Source organism: Musca domestica, unplaced genomic scaffold, assembly GCF_030504385.1.
Source record: "Musca domestica strain aabys unplaced genomic scaffold, Musca_domestica.polishedcontigs.V.1.1 6, whole genome shotgun sequence".
In the NCBI taxonomy this organism is placed as follows: domain Eukaryota; kingdom Metazoa; phylum Arthropoda; class Insecta; order Diptera; family Muscidae; genus Musca; species Musca domestica.
The window spans coordinates 8159453-8176192 of record NW_026712363.1 but is presented as its reverse complement, the minus strand read 5'-3'; the positions used below and the strand labels follow the sequence as shown (position 1 = coordinate 8176192).

The window sequence follows — 16740 nt, the reverse complement described above, 5'->3', positions numbered from 1 at the left end:
CAAATTCGGAACTTGAAATAAACGGTGAATAATGTAGCTAAAATCATCAAAATATCGAATATAGGGAGGCTGTAGCATCCATTACGAACTTAAAATACGACATTTCGAACAATTTAGGGAGGTACTGGTATATGAAGCCTAAACGAAGACCTGGACCTGCATAGACAATTTTCTGTCACAAATTGTTTCCATTACGAACTCTAAATGCGTAATTTGAAAAAAAATTGGTGAATAAAGACGCTAAAATCATCAAAATACCGAATATAGGGAGGTACCGTTATATGGGGGCTATACGAAGACGTGAATCTGCACAGACAATTTTTTTTCGTGGATCTGCACAGACAATGTCTTAGACTGTAGTATCCAATTCGAACTTCAAATACTAAATTTGAAACAAAATTCCGAATATTGGGAGGTAAAAAAGAGGTAAAAAAATAAAACGTGGACCTACATGGCCCATTTACGAACTTAACCTGCCTACTGAAAAAATAAACATGTGGTGCAATTCGTTCGAAAGATAGAGTGATTACAACAGACAGACGGACATCGCTAAATCGATATAGAATTTTACGCTGATCAAGAATATATATACTTTGTTGGGTCTGACATGAGTATTTTGAGGTGTTACAAACGGAATGACAAAGTTAATATACCCTCCATAGTATATCTTCAGCTTTAAGAAGGTTTCCTAAAGCATATTTATTTATTTTTTCTAGGTAAATCCACCATATCATGGAGGGTATATTAGCTTTGTCATTCCGTTTGTAACTCCCGATATTCGGTATTTTCATGATTTTAGCGACATTATTTACCGGAATTATTTCAAATTTCGTATTTGAAGTTCGTTATGGCAAAAAATTTCGTATGCAGGTCCATGTCTTCGTATAGCCCCCATATAACGGTACCTCCCGATATTCGGTATTGTCATGATTTTAGCGACATTATTCACCGGAATCGTTTCAAATTTCGTATTGGAAGATCTTAATGGGTACCACAGCATATGACAAAAAATTTAATTTTTTGAGAATTTCCAGTTTCTTTCCTAATGGTGGAGGGTATTCAAAGTTCGGCCCGGCCAACTGCTCTAAGTAATATTATACCTTCTAAGAAACTTGTTTACTGATTAAAATATGAGTATTGAAATGAATGGGGCAACGAAATGCTTCCTTTGAATTTATCTCTATTTTTGGGTATATCTGCCGAATAATAATAAATTGTGGTCAAAACATTAAAAATACTGAAACTCTGGAATTAACCCCGTATTGTCCATACCGAAACGTCGGTCCACGTCGTCCCATTTTTAATATCATACATACTAGGGGTGAGAGAAAATTTTTAAGGCAAATTAATGCTTCCATAAATTAATCTCCGTATTTGAGGATCTCACCCCATTTCCAAGCGAATGAATGCTTCCCTAAATTAATCTCCGATCTTACCCCAATGTGCGACGGTATCTTAGCTTAAGATGCATAAGAAGAGTCAATCGCAATCCTGACTATCAAGAAGATTTTCGTCGCAGCCCCGTTATATGTTTTCCAACAATTGATACAGAATTTTATTGAAAATTGTGTTTTTACGCAAGAGTCCAGAAATAAAGAGCAAACTGTGAGAGCAATTTTTTGCTGAGAGAACTATCTGAGTAAATCTTATTCTACTCCGTGAGCCCTTCGTAGGCACACGCTTAAAAGTTTTTTGTTTTTTTTTTTAATAAAATAAATGATGTTCTCGCCGCTATTGTGGCTCCTCAAATGCTTCAAATTCAATTTAACCTATACATCTTTTGCTTTCACAACAAATTGAATGAACCAGTTTCATATTTAAATGCAACCTATAAGTATTAAGTACTATTCTATTGAAGTTTTTTCAGTAAACATATTTTTGTGAATATATTTAGAGGCTTATATACAGTGATTTATATCTAATGTTCCGTTGTTTCCAATGGACCTCTTAATACACTTTGACTGGTTTTTTTTATTTTCAGTAACGATTGTTTGTTTTTTTAAGTTAGGATAGATAAGACCAGACTGATCTCGTAGGTGCCAAAGTTTTTCGGCTATTCAAATGCATGCGCTCCAAATGCAAATGACAAATATAACAAAGACAACGGATGTTTTAACTTTTAAAGATAACTCACACATTATCGGTTCTTACCACGCCTGCATTTTCGTCTGGTCTCATTAGGACCCACACAGAATTAAACAATTAGAATGAAAACTGCAAACTGTATTGTTTTTGAAGATGAGTTGAAACAAAAACAAAACTGAAATGTACTCGTCTAGGTGACGCAACACTGAAAACGAAACAGTTCAAAACTTATTGGAAATGTTTGCAAATGCTTCCCTGTGTATTAACTTATTACAAATAAAACTGATATTAACATAAACTTATGCTTTTTTATTAATTTATTATATCCGTTATTCAATGGAAATGGCAACTTTAAATATAACAGTCATCATTTCGCATAGCAAACGTTTGCAAACGTTTCCTGGCGATTCGTTCGCATTTCTGGCATTGAAATGTTTGTGATTTTGTTTTGTTTGGAGTACAAAACAATTGAAAATATTGTTAAAGTTTGTGACTTGACGTGTGAGCAGTATTTTATTTGTTTCGTTTGTTTTCGTTCGTTGATTAGAACATAGACCATTAATATTTACTTCGATGTGTCGGAAATTGTACTTTATCACTTTTATAGGTTACACTGGATAATGGAGAGGAACCAACGTTATAGAATGTTCAATTTGTTAAGTGTAGAGTGAGTTTGCGCAAAATCATAATGGATCAACGAAAAAATTAACAACAATCTGAGGAAAAAGCCAATTACAGCAACCAAATGAATTAACTAAATATCAATCTGTGAATCAACCTAAAGATTATAAAACAAACAAAAAACAGTAACAAATCTTATATACTTCATATAATGAACAGTTGTTGTAGTTGTTGTAACTAGAAGATACATATACAAATATTTATTAACTTTTCGTTTGGGTTTTAGTTATATACACTTTCCCATTGTTGGCTGTCGTCATGGGAGTCTCTACAGTTGAGTTGTGCGTTTTATTCCGTTTCTAATATAACGGCTATTTAAGCGTTCTAAAATAAGTCCTAAGATAATAGTTTTCTTTTAAGCATTTGTTGGTTTGACTTGGTGATAATTTTGCTAACGATTTGAATGTTGTTCTTTTTTTTGTAATATTTACACACAAAAACTGCACAATGGTTACGATTACAGTAGGGTTACGAGAACAATACGTTAATTTATACACACGTAACATTTTTCCCAATTATAAGTGACCTTAAAGTGTGTTTTTTTATATTTTGACATTTATTTTTTTATTATGAAAAGGGTAGATGGTAGATATGTTTTTTTTGGAATAATAAATTAAAAAAAAAAACTAATTAATTTATCAAATTATAATTTGTAAAAAGCCGAACAAATATTCAATACTAAAAAAAACGGAATTAAACCAAAGAAAAGGAGAAGAATATATCAAAGCGTGCGTCTACGATAGAAGTCGGAAAACGGAAATGTATGAAATTCTAGAATGAAACTGAAAATTAAACAACTCATTTCTTGCAATACAAGCGAAATTCACATGCCACTTTTAATTTTCTATTCGATTTTTTGTTTTGGGCGAAGAATCTATGAATTTGCACATCAAATTGAATCGTTTTACTTGAAAGTTTAAGCTTTTTATTCAGCATCATCATCGCATTTTTGAGCTTCAGCTGATTGATTGGTGTGTGTGTGTTTTGTTTGTGGTGTTAGTAGAGATCATGTGGTGACTGAGGTGTTGACTGTGAAGGTTTGACAATGTCTGATGGGGTGTCAAGGTGGATGATCTGTGTCATTGTGGTTAGAGGTAACAGATTTGGGATTGAGGTGATTTCGAGTCGAATTCATTTGTTGCCAGCAGCTCTTGACAAATTTGTGATTTACGTCACGTTTGGTTGAGTTCGGTTTAATTTAAAATACAGAGAGAGAGAATGTGCATGAGTTGATAGCTTACCAAAGGACTTGCAAGAATGACTCCAATCCTGCTTAGAACCGCTGGAAGACGCTGGAAAATTTACATAAAATATTTGTTGATACTAAAACACACTTTAAGATTTGTGTAAAAATATAATCGATTTGTTTCTTTTTGTTTTTGTTTGCAAGCATTGCTTTCATTTTGCTTGTTGCTGTTGTACTATGTTTTGAAAATTATTGTGAGCTATCCGATTGTTATCAATAACAATAAACATGAAACAAAAACCCGTACGATTGTCAATTTGTTTGAAGCAAATTCAATTTGTTACAATAAGCGATACTTTATTAAACAACATATGACAGTTTGATTTTTTTAAGCCCGAGGTCTGTAGATTTATGTCCTTTGTTATTGTTATTTTTCGTAATGACTTTACATATGACATACATAAGTTGGTTTCATGACTTTCGATTTGTTAAAAAAAAAACACAAACATGTTTCATTTGTCATTGTTAGTCGTTATTGTTTTTTTTTTATAAATCACAGAAATTGGGAACAATGTTAATAACTATAATTGTTATATTCTATTTTATTCAATTGTTAAGAAGAAACTTGTACTAACGGTTACCTAAATACAGATATCTCTCTATGCTAAAACAAGTTTGCAATGAAATGCATGTTAGATAAATTGATTTGATCGACCTTAAATAAATAAATAAAAGAGGGAAATGTTTGTACGTTTTATTGTTTGTTTGTAACTTAAAAACTCAAAAACTGCTCAACAGATATTCCTGAAAATTTTCAAATATACTACAGCATAGCCTGAAAGTAACATAGGCTATATCAATTTTTGAACTTCGACTTGGAATGGGAGATGTAGCATAAGTATCGGAGACATCTCTAAATAATTTAGTTTTCATATGGACGTATCTATAGATCGATTACAGACATAGTCTTCAAATTCGGAGTGCGTAACGGAATTCGGAGCAAAAATAATTTTGTTAAATTATATTTAAATCGGTTCAGATTTGAATATAGCTCCCATATATCTTTTCCGCCGATTTTATGCACCAAACACGATATGTACAGGGTGAGATATAAAAACTGCATCAAAGCCAAACGCCATAATTTTTACAGTTTTGTTTTTTTTTTTTTTTAAATTTTATTGAATGAAAGGAAAAAAATGTCGGAAATAGCATCAAATTTTACAATAAGTCTAGATTTGTCCGAATTGGTCATCTTTGGCACGAATTATGACCTTCAAACGGCCAAACCTTCACACGCTGCTCGAATGTTGCTCTGCGGTACTTTGGTCCATTCCATTTTCTGGAGAATTCTCACCAAAATGCTTTGTACGCATGTAAACAATATAATGAGCTGTCACTGGAATAAGTTTAACAGCTGTCGGACGAGTGGCTTATAAATGACAGCAGTCTGAAGTTTGTTGCAGTTTTTTCATCTCATCCTGTATATCCGATTCAAATGAAATTAAGAATGTGTGGCATAATTTGGTAAAAAATAAATTTGACAAATTATATTAAAATCGGTTAAAATTTGGATATAGCTCTCATGTATATTTTCGGAAAATTTCACATGTTTGATGCACCAAACACGATATGTATGTCTGATTCCAATGAAGTTTGGAATAAGTGATTGAATTTAGTAAAAAAATTTGGATATATCCATGAAATATATTTTCGGCCGATTTCACATATTTGATGCACCAAACACAATATATGTGTATGATTTCAAAAATTCGGAATGTGTGGTGGAATTTGGTATATAAATTAGTTTTCCAAATTATATTGAGATCGGTTAAGGTTAGGATATACCACCGTATATATTTTTGGCCAATTTCGTATATTTGGTCCACCAAATACGCTATGTATTAATGAAAGTTGTGACGGAATCAAATTATATTGAAGTCTGTTCAGATTGGGATATGATTTTGTCCCACAACGCCTTTGCAATTGTATTAGGCTAACAGTAAAAAACTGCAGAACAATTTAATTGAGGATACTATTATTTTGGGGAAGTTTTTTGCTATCTCGAATTCTGTAATAGAAACAGAAATCCCACTCAAAAATAATAAATCCGAAGGAAAAACTCTTCGTGTATGCGAACTAAATTTGTCATGTTCCTACTTTGCTCATAGTCAGCTGTGCCAGGCATGTTCACGCGTTGATATACCGAGAGATTTGTTTGTTTACGTATTAAACTATTGCAATAAATACGTTTTTTATACCCTACAACACTATGTGGTTTCTCACATAGGAAAGTTTATATGGATCTTCCTATCTCGCCGAACTGAGTCGATATATATGTATGTCCGTCTGTCCGTCTGTCCATGTTAATTTGTAATCACTCTACAGGCCGCAATTATGGCCCGATTCTCACGAAATTGTAGTTGGAGTTAGGGTAAGAATAGAACCCTATTACTTTTGGAGATGATCGCACAATATTTAGGGGTTGAAATGGACCAAAAAAATTTCCTGATTTTGCAGTTTCTCTACAGGTCGCAATTATAGACCAAACGACGCGAAAGTTAGCATCGGGCTAGATCTTAGGGCTGGGCAGATGCCTTCCAATTTGGATGGTCATCGGGTAATATTTAGTGGGTAAAATAGACTATAACATTTGTGTTAAATAAAAGTCAAATTTTTCACTAAACCGCGAATATTTGTAATCCCGACGAAATCACAAATAGACGAACAGGTCAAGCATATTGGATATATATAGCGAAATATATACAATGTGTATATACAAAGGAAGGGGATGTTTTTTAGATTGCTTGTATCCCAAAAATGGCTGAATCTATTTTGACAAATTTTGTCAATTCAGAATGCCCGCGTTAATTTAAGATTAAGATTTTGTGGTATATTGTGACATTGTTTAATTTTTTCATATTTTTGATCGCATGCGATTTTTTCAATTTGACTAATAATATTGAAGTGTATATTTTGTAATATTTTTTTAGCTTACAACACTGGTTGGGGTTATTATATACAGATTGCCATTATCGTCCGATTCTCGATTTTAAAGATGTCCGCAATATATTTATGAGATTAAAATGGACCAACAACTAAAAATTTTCCTGATTTTGCAGCCGTTATAAAGGTCACAAATAGAAACCAAAGTACACGAAATCTAGCATGAAGTTGGAGTTTAGGACAGCTTTTGTGTTAAAAATACCAACATTTCCATTCTACCGAAACGCTGAAAATAGCTTACAGGCGAAATCCAAAATACACAAAAGGCGAATTTTCTGGCTTTTTATGCTTATTTTGTCGTAGAGAAGATTAATCTAAATTTGGCAATACAGTGGAACCTCTTGCATTAGGAGAGGATAGCAAAATATGTAGTGGACTAAAAGCTAATGGTAATATTTGGCCAATGTTTGGTTATTCTTGAATTTGTTTTATTATTTTATTTTTAAACCACAAAATATTCGTATATAAATTTTTGAATGCATATAAAATCAAAAGGGGTAGCGAAGCGCACCGGGTTCACCTATTTGGTTTATAATTTGAAACATTTCATTTTTAATTCTTATTATACGAATTAGCATTCTTAATTATTCCATTTAAAATTGGACCATAATCATGTCTCTAGCCAGATGGAAACTTCCAATTAAATATTAACATTTTAAAGTTATAATCGAAGCATTATTTCAAAAAATTTAGTTTTGAAACTCATTCCCAAGTTATTTAATTAAAATGTCAAGTTTATTTAAATTTCAAATATATCTCTTTGATATATTTACAACATAATAATAATTGACTCGAAAAATTTCTAATGAATGTATTTTATTAAATATCTTGGAATCCTGGATAACGACGGTAAGTTATATTTGTCATTTCGTTTCTAATTTATTTATGAAAGGAACATTTCTAAAATATCTCGAAAAAAATACGAATAAAATTAAATTTTATATACATACACATACATAAACATTTCTCAACACACATTTCAACTGCAAACTGTTTATAAGAAATTATCTAGAAGAACCTACATTTGTATAGTAATTGCAACAACATATATACAATAAATCTAGATTCCTATGTATAACAAGAGAGAGAGAGAATGTATATATTCCCTCTATTTCAAATTCACCTATGTCATATTTATTAACTGAACTATTTTCTATAAAAAATATATTTAAATAAATTAGGAATTTTCGTAATATTTATGGCATTTATTGTAAAAAATACAAATGGGATAGGAAACTAAAGGGGTTAGTTAGATACACACACATTAACACAGTTTCGGAAACTTAAGGCATTTTATGGATTTGAAATTGAATTTAAAGTTAAATAAATATTTCTTTTGGAATGGTTTAACATTTCTCTTTTATTATTGACTTTCATTTAATTTTGTTTAATTAAAGTGATGCAAAACAATCAATAATAATGTATGTATTATTTTGTTGCAGGACACAAAGGATAGAAGAAAAAATTATCACACGCATACCAAGAAAATAAAATGCTTATGAAAAGAACATATCGTGAATTTCAATTAAATGCATTTGAATTTCTTTTTTAATTTTGAAAAGGAAAATAAATCATAAAATAAAACTAAAACATAAAGTGTGGCAATGTAAGTATGAATACACTGATATCGATTGGTTTGAGTAGAGAAATGATTACACACATAAATTATCAATTTGTTTCACAAAAATATTTAAATACAAAATGCTAAATAGGGAAAAAATAAGATTAATTGTTGTAACAGAAACAAACGAAAAATATTTATATAAAAACAAATTCAATGATATATTATAATGTATATGATTCACGATTTGCATAGTAAGGTAATATATTCCCAGAGATATATAGAAATAGATCGAAATCAAGACAGGGAGACAGAGCGTGAATAAATAGTTGTGATCTTTCAAAAATAAAATTAAATTAAAATAATTATTTCAAACAAAAAGTTAAAAATAGAAATGCATTTAGTAAAAAAGTTGGGAAACTCGACTGATTGATAGTATTGATTTAGAGGCAGAGACAGAGAGAGAAGGAGAGATAGAGTAAAATAATCTGATTGACTGAGTTTATTGTTTCATGAATTGTTAAATGTGATGTTGGGGAGATCTTCTTTATTATACTTTTGACATGCCCTTAGTTCGAAATGGTTAAATTCTTCGAATGGCTGCAGGGTTTGTTAGTGATATATCTAAAAGCCTGTTTGTATGCGGAATATCACTGGTGCGCTTATGCCTAGTTAATGTTGTGGTGTTTACAAATTTTTCCACAATTCTATACATTACCTGTGTTACCGGATTCTCTCCAGGTCGATAGACCACATTGTGCTGTGGCCGTTTACGTCCCATGTAATTGACGCAAACAAACTCCAGAAGCGAGGCGTAAATGAAACACATACAGACACCATCCCAGACATTCATGGCGGTGAGGTTCGAAACGACCGGAAGGGTGCTGCGGAAACCGTTTGATGTTGTGAAGAAATTCAGCATTGTTGTTACACCTGTTACATTTTCGGTGAGGTCCGCGTTCGTTTGTGTTGTACACACACCATGTACCCAATTGAATTAAAAGTTATCCCAATAACAGCAACAAAAAGAAATACACAAAGAAATTGATTAATAACATAATTACATACATTTATTAGAAGTCAATAAAACGAATTTGATTGGGAGGAGATAAAAGTATTGTCACATTGACGTAGGTGGGTTTAAGGACAATGAACTTTCGTGTGTTGGGGGGGAGGGTTGTTGAAATAGAGTGAGAGAGTTAAATCACGAGGGGCGAGGGGGGGATACATATTATTCAGTTGAATGGTGTGTTTTTGTGTTGTCCTGTATGAACGAAGATGGCTATAACGAAATGACTAACACCATTTATTATTTACTGTTCGTTATGACCATTTCGACACTAGTTTTGTTTTGGGAACAAAGTGTATATGGAAAAATGTGACACATACGATTAAAGCAAATAGATGTATGTATGTGTAAATAACAAAAGCATATGCATGTGTGTATGTATGCCTTCTCGTAAAAGCCTTTAGTTAATTAAAACTGATTTAATATTCAACATTGCGTGTGTGTTTGTTGTATGACTTGATTTCTGTCAAGATTTATGATACATGTGGATGTATGTGTGAATGTGCCGCTTTATATATATGTGTGTGTGTGCTACATATAATAAAGATATAAGTGTGTGTAAGTATGTGTTCAAATAAATATATCGTTGTGCATTTACAGTTTAATTGTTAAACAAATTAACTATGAATTCAGATAAATATAATAATATCGATAACTAATAGCATTTGAGGTCGATGAGGTTTCAGTGATAAATGAATTCATTAATATTTTACACAAAATAATAAAGAAATGTACATATTAATGATCAAATTTGTCACTTTCACAAAATCACAAAGTGATTGCTAGCCGATAATTTTCATTAATTTGCCATAAAATGCTATTCTATTCTGCTATTCTTTGTCATTTAATGGTAATCTGTTTTTTTGTACCACTTTCAATATAAGTGCAGTATGCCTTCAAGGAACTGAATATTTTATTTTGAAATTCAATATTCTTAACATCCGGTACATTCATCGAGAACCGCTTATATCGTGCACAGACAGTTTTTGTTTGGCAATCCCGAAAAGATTTGTTAGCCAGTTTTTCATACAAAAATTGAAATGTTACTTCAATTTTCAGAATATGTTTAAGGTTATAAGAAGAAGAAGAACTTGTTAAACTGGCCCCGGTCAAAGAAATAGATGGAATTATCAAATTTCTTCGGATTTTTCTAGTAAGGACTCTGTAACGTCCTCCACTTTTATACAAAAGTAAACAAAAACGAACCTCAATCACCTACCTATTTTATTTTCTGTCTATATTTAACATACGTATTTCAAATTAAATTTTTTATTTAAGAAAACCCAAACAAAATGGTAAAATGGAAAAAAGTTGCAGTATTTACTCAACTCTTGTCATTTGATTCTGAGTATTGGGGTGCCAGATCTAAGAGCAGTAATCTTAAACGACGAGTATAACGACTTTACAGTATATGAGTTAGAACAATCTTTGGCATTGGTCTTAATAATTGCAAGCGACGAGAAACCTTTGGAACTAATTGATCAAACTTAGGTTTAAAAATAAACTTAGAATCAAGTAAAATACCTAAGTCCATAGGTTCTTTCAACTTTTTGGATTTGAGTTTCCCAAATACAAAAAAAACCGATTCCGTTACATTGTACGCGTTATATCGTAACACTTACTGAGGTTAACGTTTAGACCATTTATAGAACACCAATCATTTAAACAATCAAGGTCATCTTGAATAAATTACATATTAGAAAAATCATCGGCATAGAATAAAAATTCTAAATGTTTGAAACAAACAAAAGTATCATTTATGGGCAGATTAAAAATAATGATCCCAAAATACTACTATGTGAACATACGAGGTCTGAACATGAGGAAACGATACATACAGGGTGAGATCAAAAAACTGCAACCAACTGCAGACTGCTTTCATTGCTAAGCCACTCGTCCGACAGCTGTTAAAATTATTCCAGTGACAGCTCATTATATTGTTTAGAAGCGTACAAAAGCATTTTCGTGAGAATTTTCCAGAAAAAAAATTATTTCTGATGGAATTCAACCGTAATAGTGTGATTTCTTTATATTTGGCTGGAAAGCCACTCCAGCATTTAAACGTGAATAAATCTTTTGTGTCTCGTATCAGTAGCGTAGCCCGTAGCCAGAATTGGTTCGAAAAGCAAGGAAGCGACTTGACCGAAGCCTGCGTCGCAGTGGCCGAAAAATGGCTCGTTATCTGCACATATCGCCATATTCCATTTGGAAAATATTGAAAAATAAGCTCCGGGTAAAACCATTGAAATTCCACAAAGTGCAAGAACTTACACCGCAACAGGAAGAAAATAGACTAAAAAGAGCTGAAGAGTTGCTTCGCTTGGCCGAAAGTGGTGAACATTCGTTGTCCAGCAGTTTGTAAACAAAAAAAATGATCTTGTTTACTTCCCAAAGAGGTCAGCTGAAAATGTGCACCTTCGGTTGGCCACCAGAACTCAAGAGCCGGCCATGGTGACCATTTGGGCCGCCATAACAGCCGATGATCGCTCTCCGCTCGTATAAATCGACTTTGGCATAGTGAAAATATTCATTTTGGCCGCAGACCTTGGACATTCCAACAGGACTCAGCACCATCGAACTCAGAACGCGCTTCGCCGAGAATGGGCCAAAACACCGCAGAGCAAAATTCGGGCAACGTTTGACGGTTTCATTTTTCATTTGAAGGCCATAATTCGTGCCAAAGATGACCAATTCGAACAAATCTAAACTTATTCTAAAAGTTGATGCTATTTCCGACATTTTTTGATTCCATTCCATTTGTTGCAGTTATTTTATCTCACCCTGTACTTATTAATACGGATAATACTAACTGCTTTGGCAAGATAAGAAGAGCACCGTTCACGAAATGTTTTACCAAATAGCAACTTGTGTGGTATTTCGCCAATTTCTGATTCTGAGATTGTGAGCAACTCTTTATTAAAATGTGCATAAACCATCAGCATCAGTATTCATTGGACTTTTTTAATTTTATTTATAGCATTCTGAACATTATTATCCGTCAAAGTTAAGTGTCCCAAATTAAGGACATAGTATCATTTTTAATACTGAAGGCCTTTGAAGTTTTGGTTTGAGTGGAAGAAGAGCTTGTAAATAAATTTCTTAAATAATAATAAATAAATAATAAATAAATTTACTATTTCCTCATTACATTTTCAGAAATTTGATTGCCATAGATCGTAGAGGATGGAATGTCAGAACATCGTTTTTGAGACTGCACTCATTCATTCTATGAATTATCAGTTCTGCAAAAAAAAATCAATTCAGTAAAATATTGTTTAGAAGATTCTGAATTCAGGGAACCCCCATTTAACTCTACTTTGAGTGATTGCTTTCGTTTCGTTTTCAAATAAAAATAAAAACTGACCATTCGTTATTTCGTATGACATTACCTAAATAAAAATAGAACGTTCCACAGACTCCCCTCAAACTATATCGGTGCCCAATAACACCATAATTAGTTGTAAAGTTTCTGTGGCTTGAAACCCTTTAAATACTAACAAATCTTGCAAATATAACGTTTTCTAATTTTCGATAAATATGCATATAAATACTGTATTAATTTCCAATTTTAAAGTCTTATGTAGTGATTGTTGCGCTCATTCTTTTGAGCAATTATCTTATACTTGAAACATATATTTTCTAACAAAAAATTACGTTCACTAGAATAATTTTGGGAAGGCTGAACAAAGTTTCAAAATGTGAGTGTATTTTGTTATATCTCTGATTTCTGACTATATGCGTGTATATGTGATTTCCCAACAATATTTGCGGTTGAATTTAAGTTTTGGTATTTTTCTGAAAAAGTTGTGGTACATTACGCCAACTAAATATTATCCGATGATCATCCAAAAAGATAGCTGTTTAATTTCAAACTTCGTTTTTATTAAATATTGTTGTTATTAACAAATAGTTGCCACACGGATGATTTTTTCCTTCTTATATAATGTCTACTACCTCAAAATATGGCTTTGTACTTCGTACATATGTCAAATGACATTTTAAAAGGTGTGACATTTGTACGTTTATTTTTTTACCCTACAGCGCACAGTGGTAAGGGTATTGTGTGTTTGTGTTTCTGCTTGTAACATAGTTACTGTTTTGTCCTCCGCAGCCGTAATATGCACTCTGTAACAACAATATTCGGGGAAATATATCAAATACAGCTCAGAAATACATATGCTAAATTGTATCGAGATCGGTTCAGATATGGATATAGCTTCCATACATAACTTCGTCCGATTTACCTTTGATTGTGCACCAAACGTCTAATATTTGTCCAAATTTGGATTTGGATGAAATTTTGTACTTTCGACGGGAATTGAGTCTAGAAGCTAGTATGTCAAATTTGGTGAAGATCGGTTCAGATATAGCTATAGCTCCTATATATACTGTTCATCCGATTTGTCATATTTGTTAACCACAGCCGTAATATGCACTACGTAACAACGATATTTAGAGAAATATGTCAAATACATCTTTGCCAAATTTTATCGAGATCGGTTCCGATTTAGATATAGCTCCCATATACATTTTTATCCGATTTCAAAATAATTGTGCACTAAATGGGCAATACAAATCCGAATTTAAAATATACAAATGCTCGGCATATTTAGTCCTTTGAACTTTAAATTATAATTATAATCATAGGGTGTATGATTGAATTCTCCCATAAAAACTTTTAATTGTTAAGCGGAGCTCTACTAAATTAGCAAAGTGGTGGCATATTTAGTCCTTTGAACTTTAAATTATAAATATAATCATAGCGTGTATGATTGAATTCTCCCATAAAAACTTTTAATTGTTATTCGCAAGGTGGTGTAGGGTATCATAAAGTCGGCCCGCTCGACTTTAGGACTTTCATTACTGGTTTTGCGAATAAAATGAGGAGGTCGCATTTATTATCCGATTGAGATGAAATTTCCCAAACAATATTTATGGCTAATATCAGTCCAAATGACCTGAATTTTGGCACATCCGACTAAATGTGTCCAAGAAACAATTACTTCAAATTTGTTTCATCCGATTTGAGGTTTTAAGTCCCTCACATGCGTAATTCGAGTATGCACTCCACAACATTGTTTTTTAGTACCAGATATCAGATACAGCCCGGAAATTCCTCTCCCAACTTTTATCGAGATCGGATCACATTTGGATATAGCTCGCATATATATCTTTATCCGATATTAGGTCTTCATAGAAACATTATTTGAGTCAATTTATTCATGTCAGTCCGTCTGTTTATGTAATTTTGTGAATAAAATGCTGGTCGCATTTATTATCTGATTGAGATGCAATTTTCAAAACAATATTTGTTTGGCCCATGGACGAACCATATTGATAGGTTCATATTTAGATATAGCTGCCATATATATCTTCGTCCGATTTTGGGTAAATTGTGTACCAAATGTTTAATATCAGCCCAAATTTCCTGAATTTTGGCACATCCGACTGAATTCAGTTCAGAAGCAAGTTCATCAAATTTGGAGCAAATCAGTTCAGATATAGGTATAGCTCCCATTTATATGTTTCAACCGATTTGGGGTTTTATTCCCCTCACATGCGTAATTTTCACTCCACAGTAATGATATTTGGTAGCAGATATCAGATACACTTCTGAAATTAGTTTTTAAAATTTTGTTAAGATCGGTTCAAATTTTGATATAGCTCCCATATATATATCTCTGTCCGATTTCTGTTTTTTTTTGTGCACCAAATGTTTAATATCAGCCTACATCCGACCGAATTCAGTCTAGAAACAAGTACTTCAAATTTGGAGTAAATCGGTTCAAATATAGCTATAGTTCTCATATATATGTTTCATCCGATTTGGTGTTAAAGTCCGCCACATGCGTAATATGCACTCCACAACCATGATATTTGATACCAGACATCAACACTGCTCTAAAATACCGCTGCCAAATTTTTTCGAGATCTGTTCAGATTTTTATATAGCTTTGATATACATCTTCACCCGATTTTAAGGTTATTACTCACCATATATGCAATATCAGATTTGGTGAAAACTCGGTCCGGTATATGTATTGCTCCAATAAATATTTTTTAAATATAACGCTTATCAATGTCTGTCATGCCCTATACATCAATATTATTTGGTTCATAGTTGGTAATGATCTACTTCACATAAATTGCCAATATAAACTTTTTTATCGCGTCAGCTCTACTAAATACACATGGTGGTGTAAGGTATCATACAGTCGGCCACGCCCGACTTTGACCTTTCCTTTCTAGTTTAACATATTGTTCTTGTTTATCGTTTTTGTTAAACATATAATTTTTTCAAAGCCATATTGCAAATACTGTAAAATAGTTTCCACCCGAATTCGGGTTTCTATTGTAGATAATTTAAATTTATTCAAAAAAGTACATTTCTATAATAAAAATATAAACTATATTGCAAAAAATTTTATCTATATTTAAAATTTGCTGTCGAGAATATGGATTTTTTCATTAAAAAATGTTGTGCAATGTGCAAATGTGTGACTGAAAGGGAAGAAGGAAAATAGCATGCATGTGTGGGTTACAATAAAGCCAGTGAATGAAGGAGGAAACAGAAGTTGACACAGCTAAAAAATGGGAGTTAAGAAATCCAAACCAAAAAAAGATGGGGAATAATTCAACAAAAAAAAGTAAAGTTTGTTCTATTTATTTTCGATTAAGGACACAACTAACGACGGATTGAAATCACTTGTTGTTGCAAGTGACATAGAAAATTTACAGACTAAACTTTGGAAATTTTCTTCCGCAAGGAGAAACCTCAACAACACTTATAGACGATGACAATGACAACAAGAAAAGCTGCGATGATAAAACAAAACACTGATTTTTTGTAACTCTTTGTTTCGGAAAACTTTTACAATTAGCGATAGTTGCTAAAGTTAAAAGTAAGTCCATTAATTGCGATATAATCCCGGCACTTTGGACGGAGTCTAGTGCACAATCTTGGAATATTATTTATTATAATTTGTAAATTATTTTCTTAAAAATTTAATATTTACATTTCGATTGTTTGGGCTAACAGTGAACACACACACACGTAAATATACATATGTACTTAGTAGATACAGAAACCATAGAGGACAGAAACAGCCAGTCATAGCTGGCTTTTCCGATTTTAAAGTATGACAAAATAAGTTC

The 16740-nt window shown here is 32.3% G+C and overlaps 1 protein-coding gene across 12 annotated transcripts in view; it reads right to left on the bottom strand.

Moving 5' to 3' along the window:
* Positions 1-16740, bottom strand: part of LOC101891514 (uncharacterized) — a 222485-nt gene that overhangs the window by 27831 nt on the left and 177914 nt on the right. For 11 of the 12 annotated variants that reach the window (XM_005178506.3, XM_020035086.2, XM_011292214.3 and 8 more), the window contains 2 exons: positions 9235-9449; positions 4008-4058 (listed from right to left, as the gene is read on the bottom strand). In XM_005178506.3, the coding sequence (XP_005178563.1) occupies positions 4008-4058; positions 9235-9449 (266 nt within the window). The remainder of the gene's footprint in view (positions 1-4007; positions 4059-9234; positions 9450-16740) is intronic. The other variant, XM_011292213.3, reaches the window with a different exon arrangement.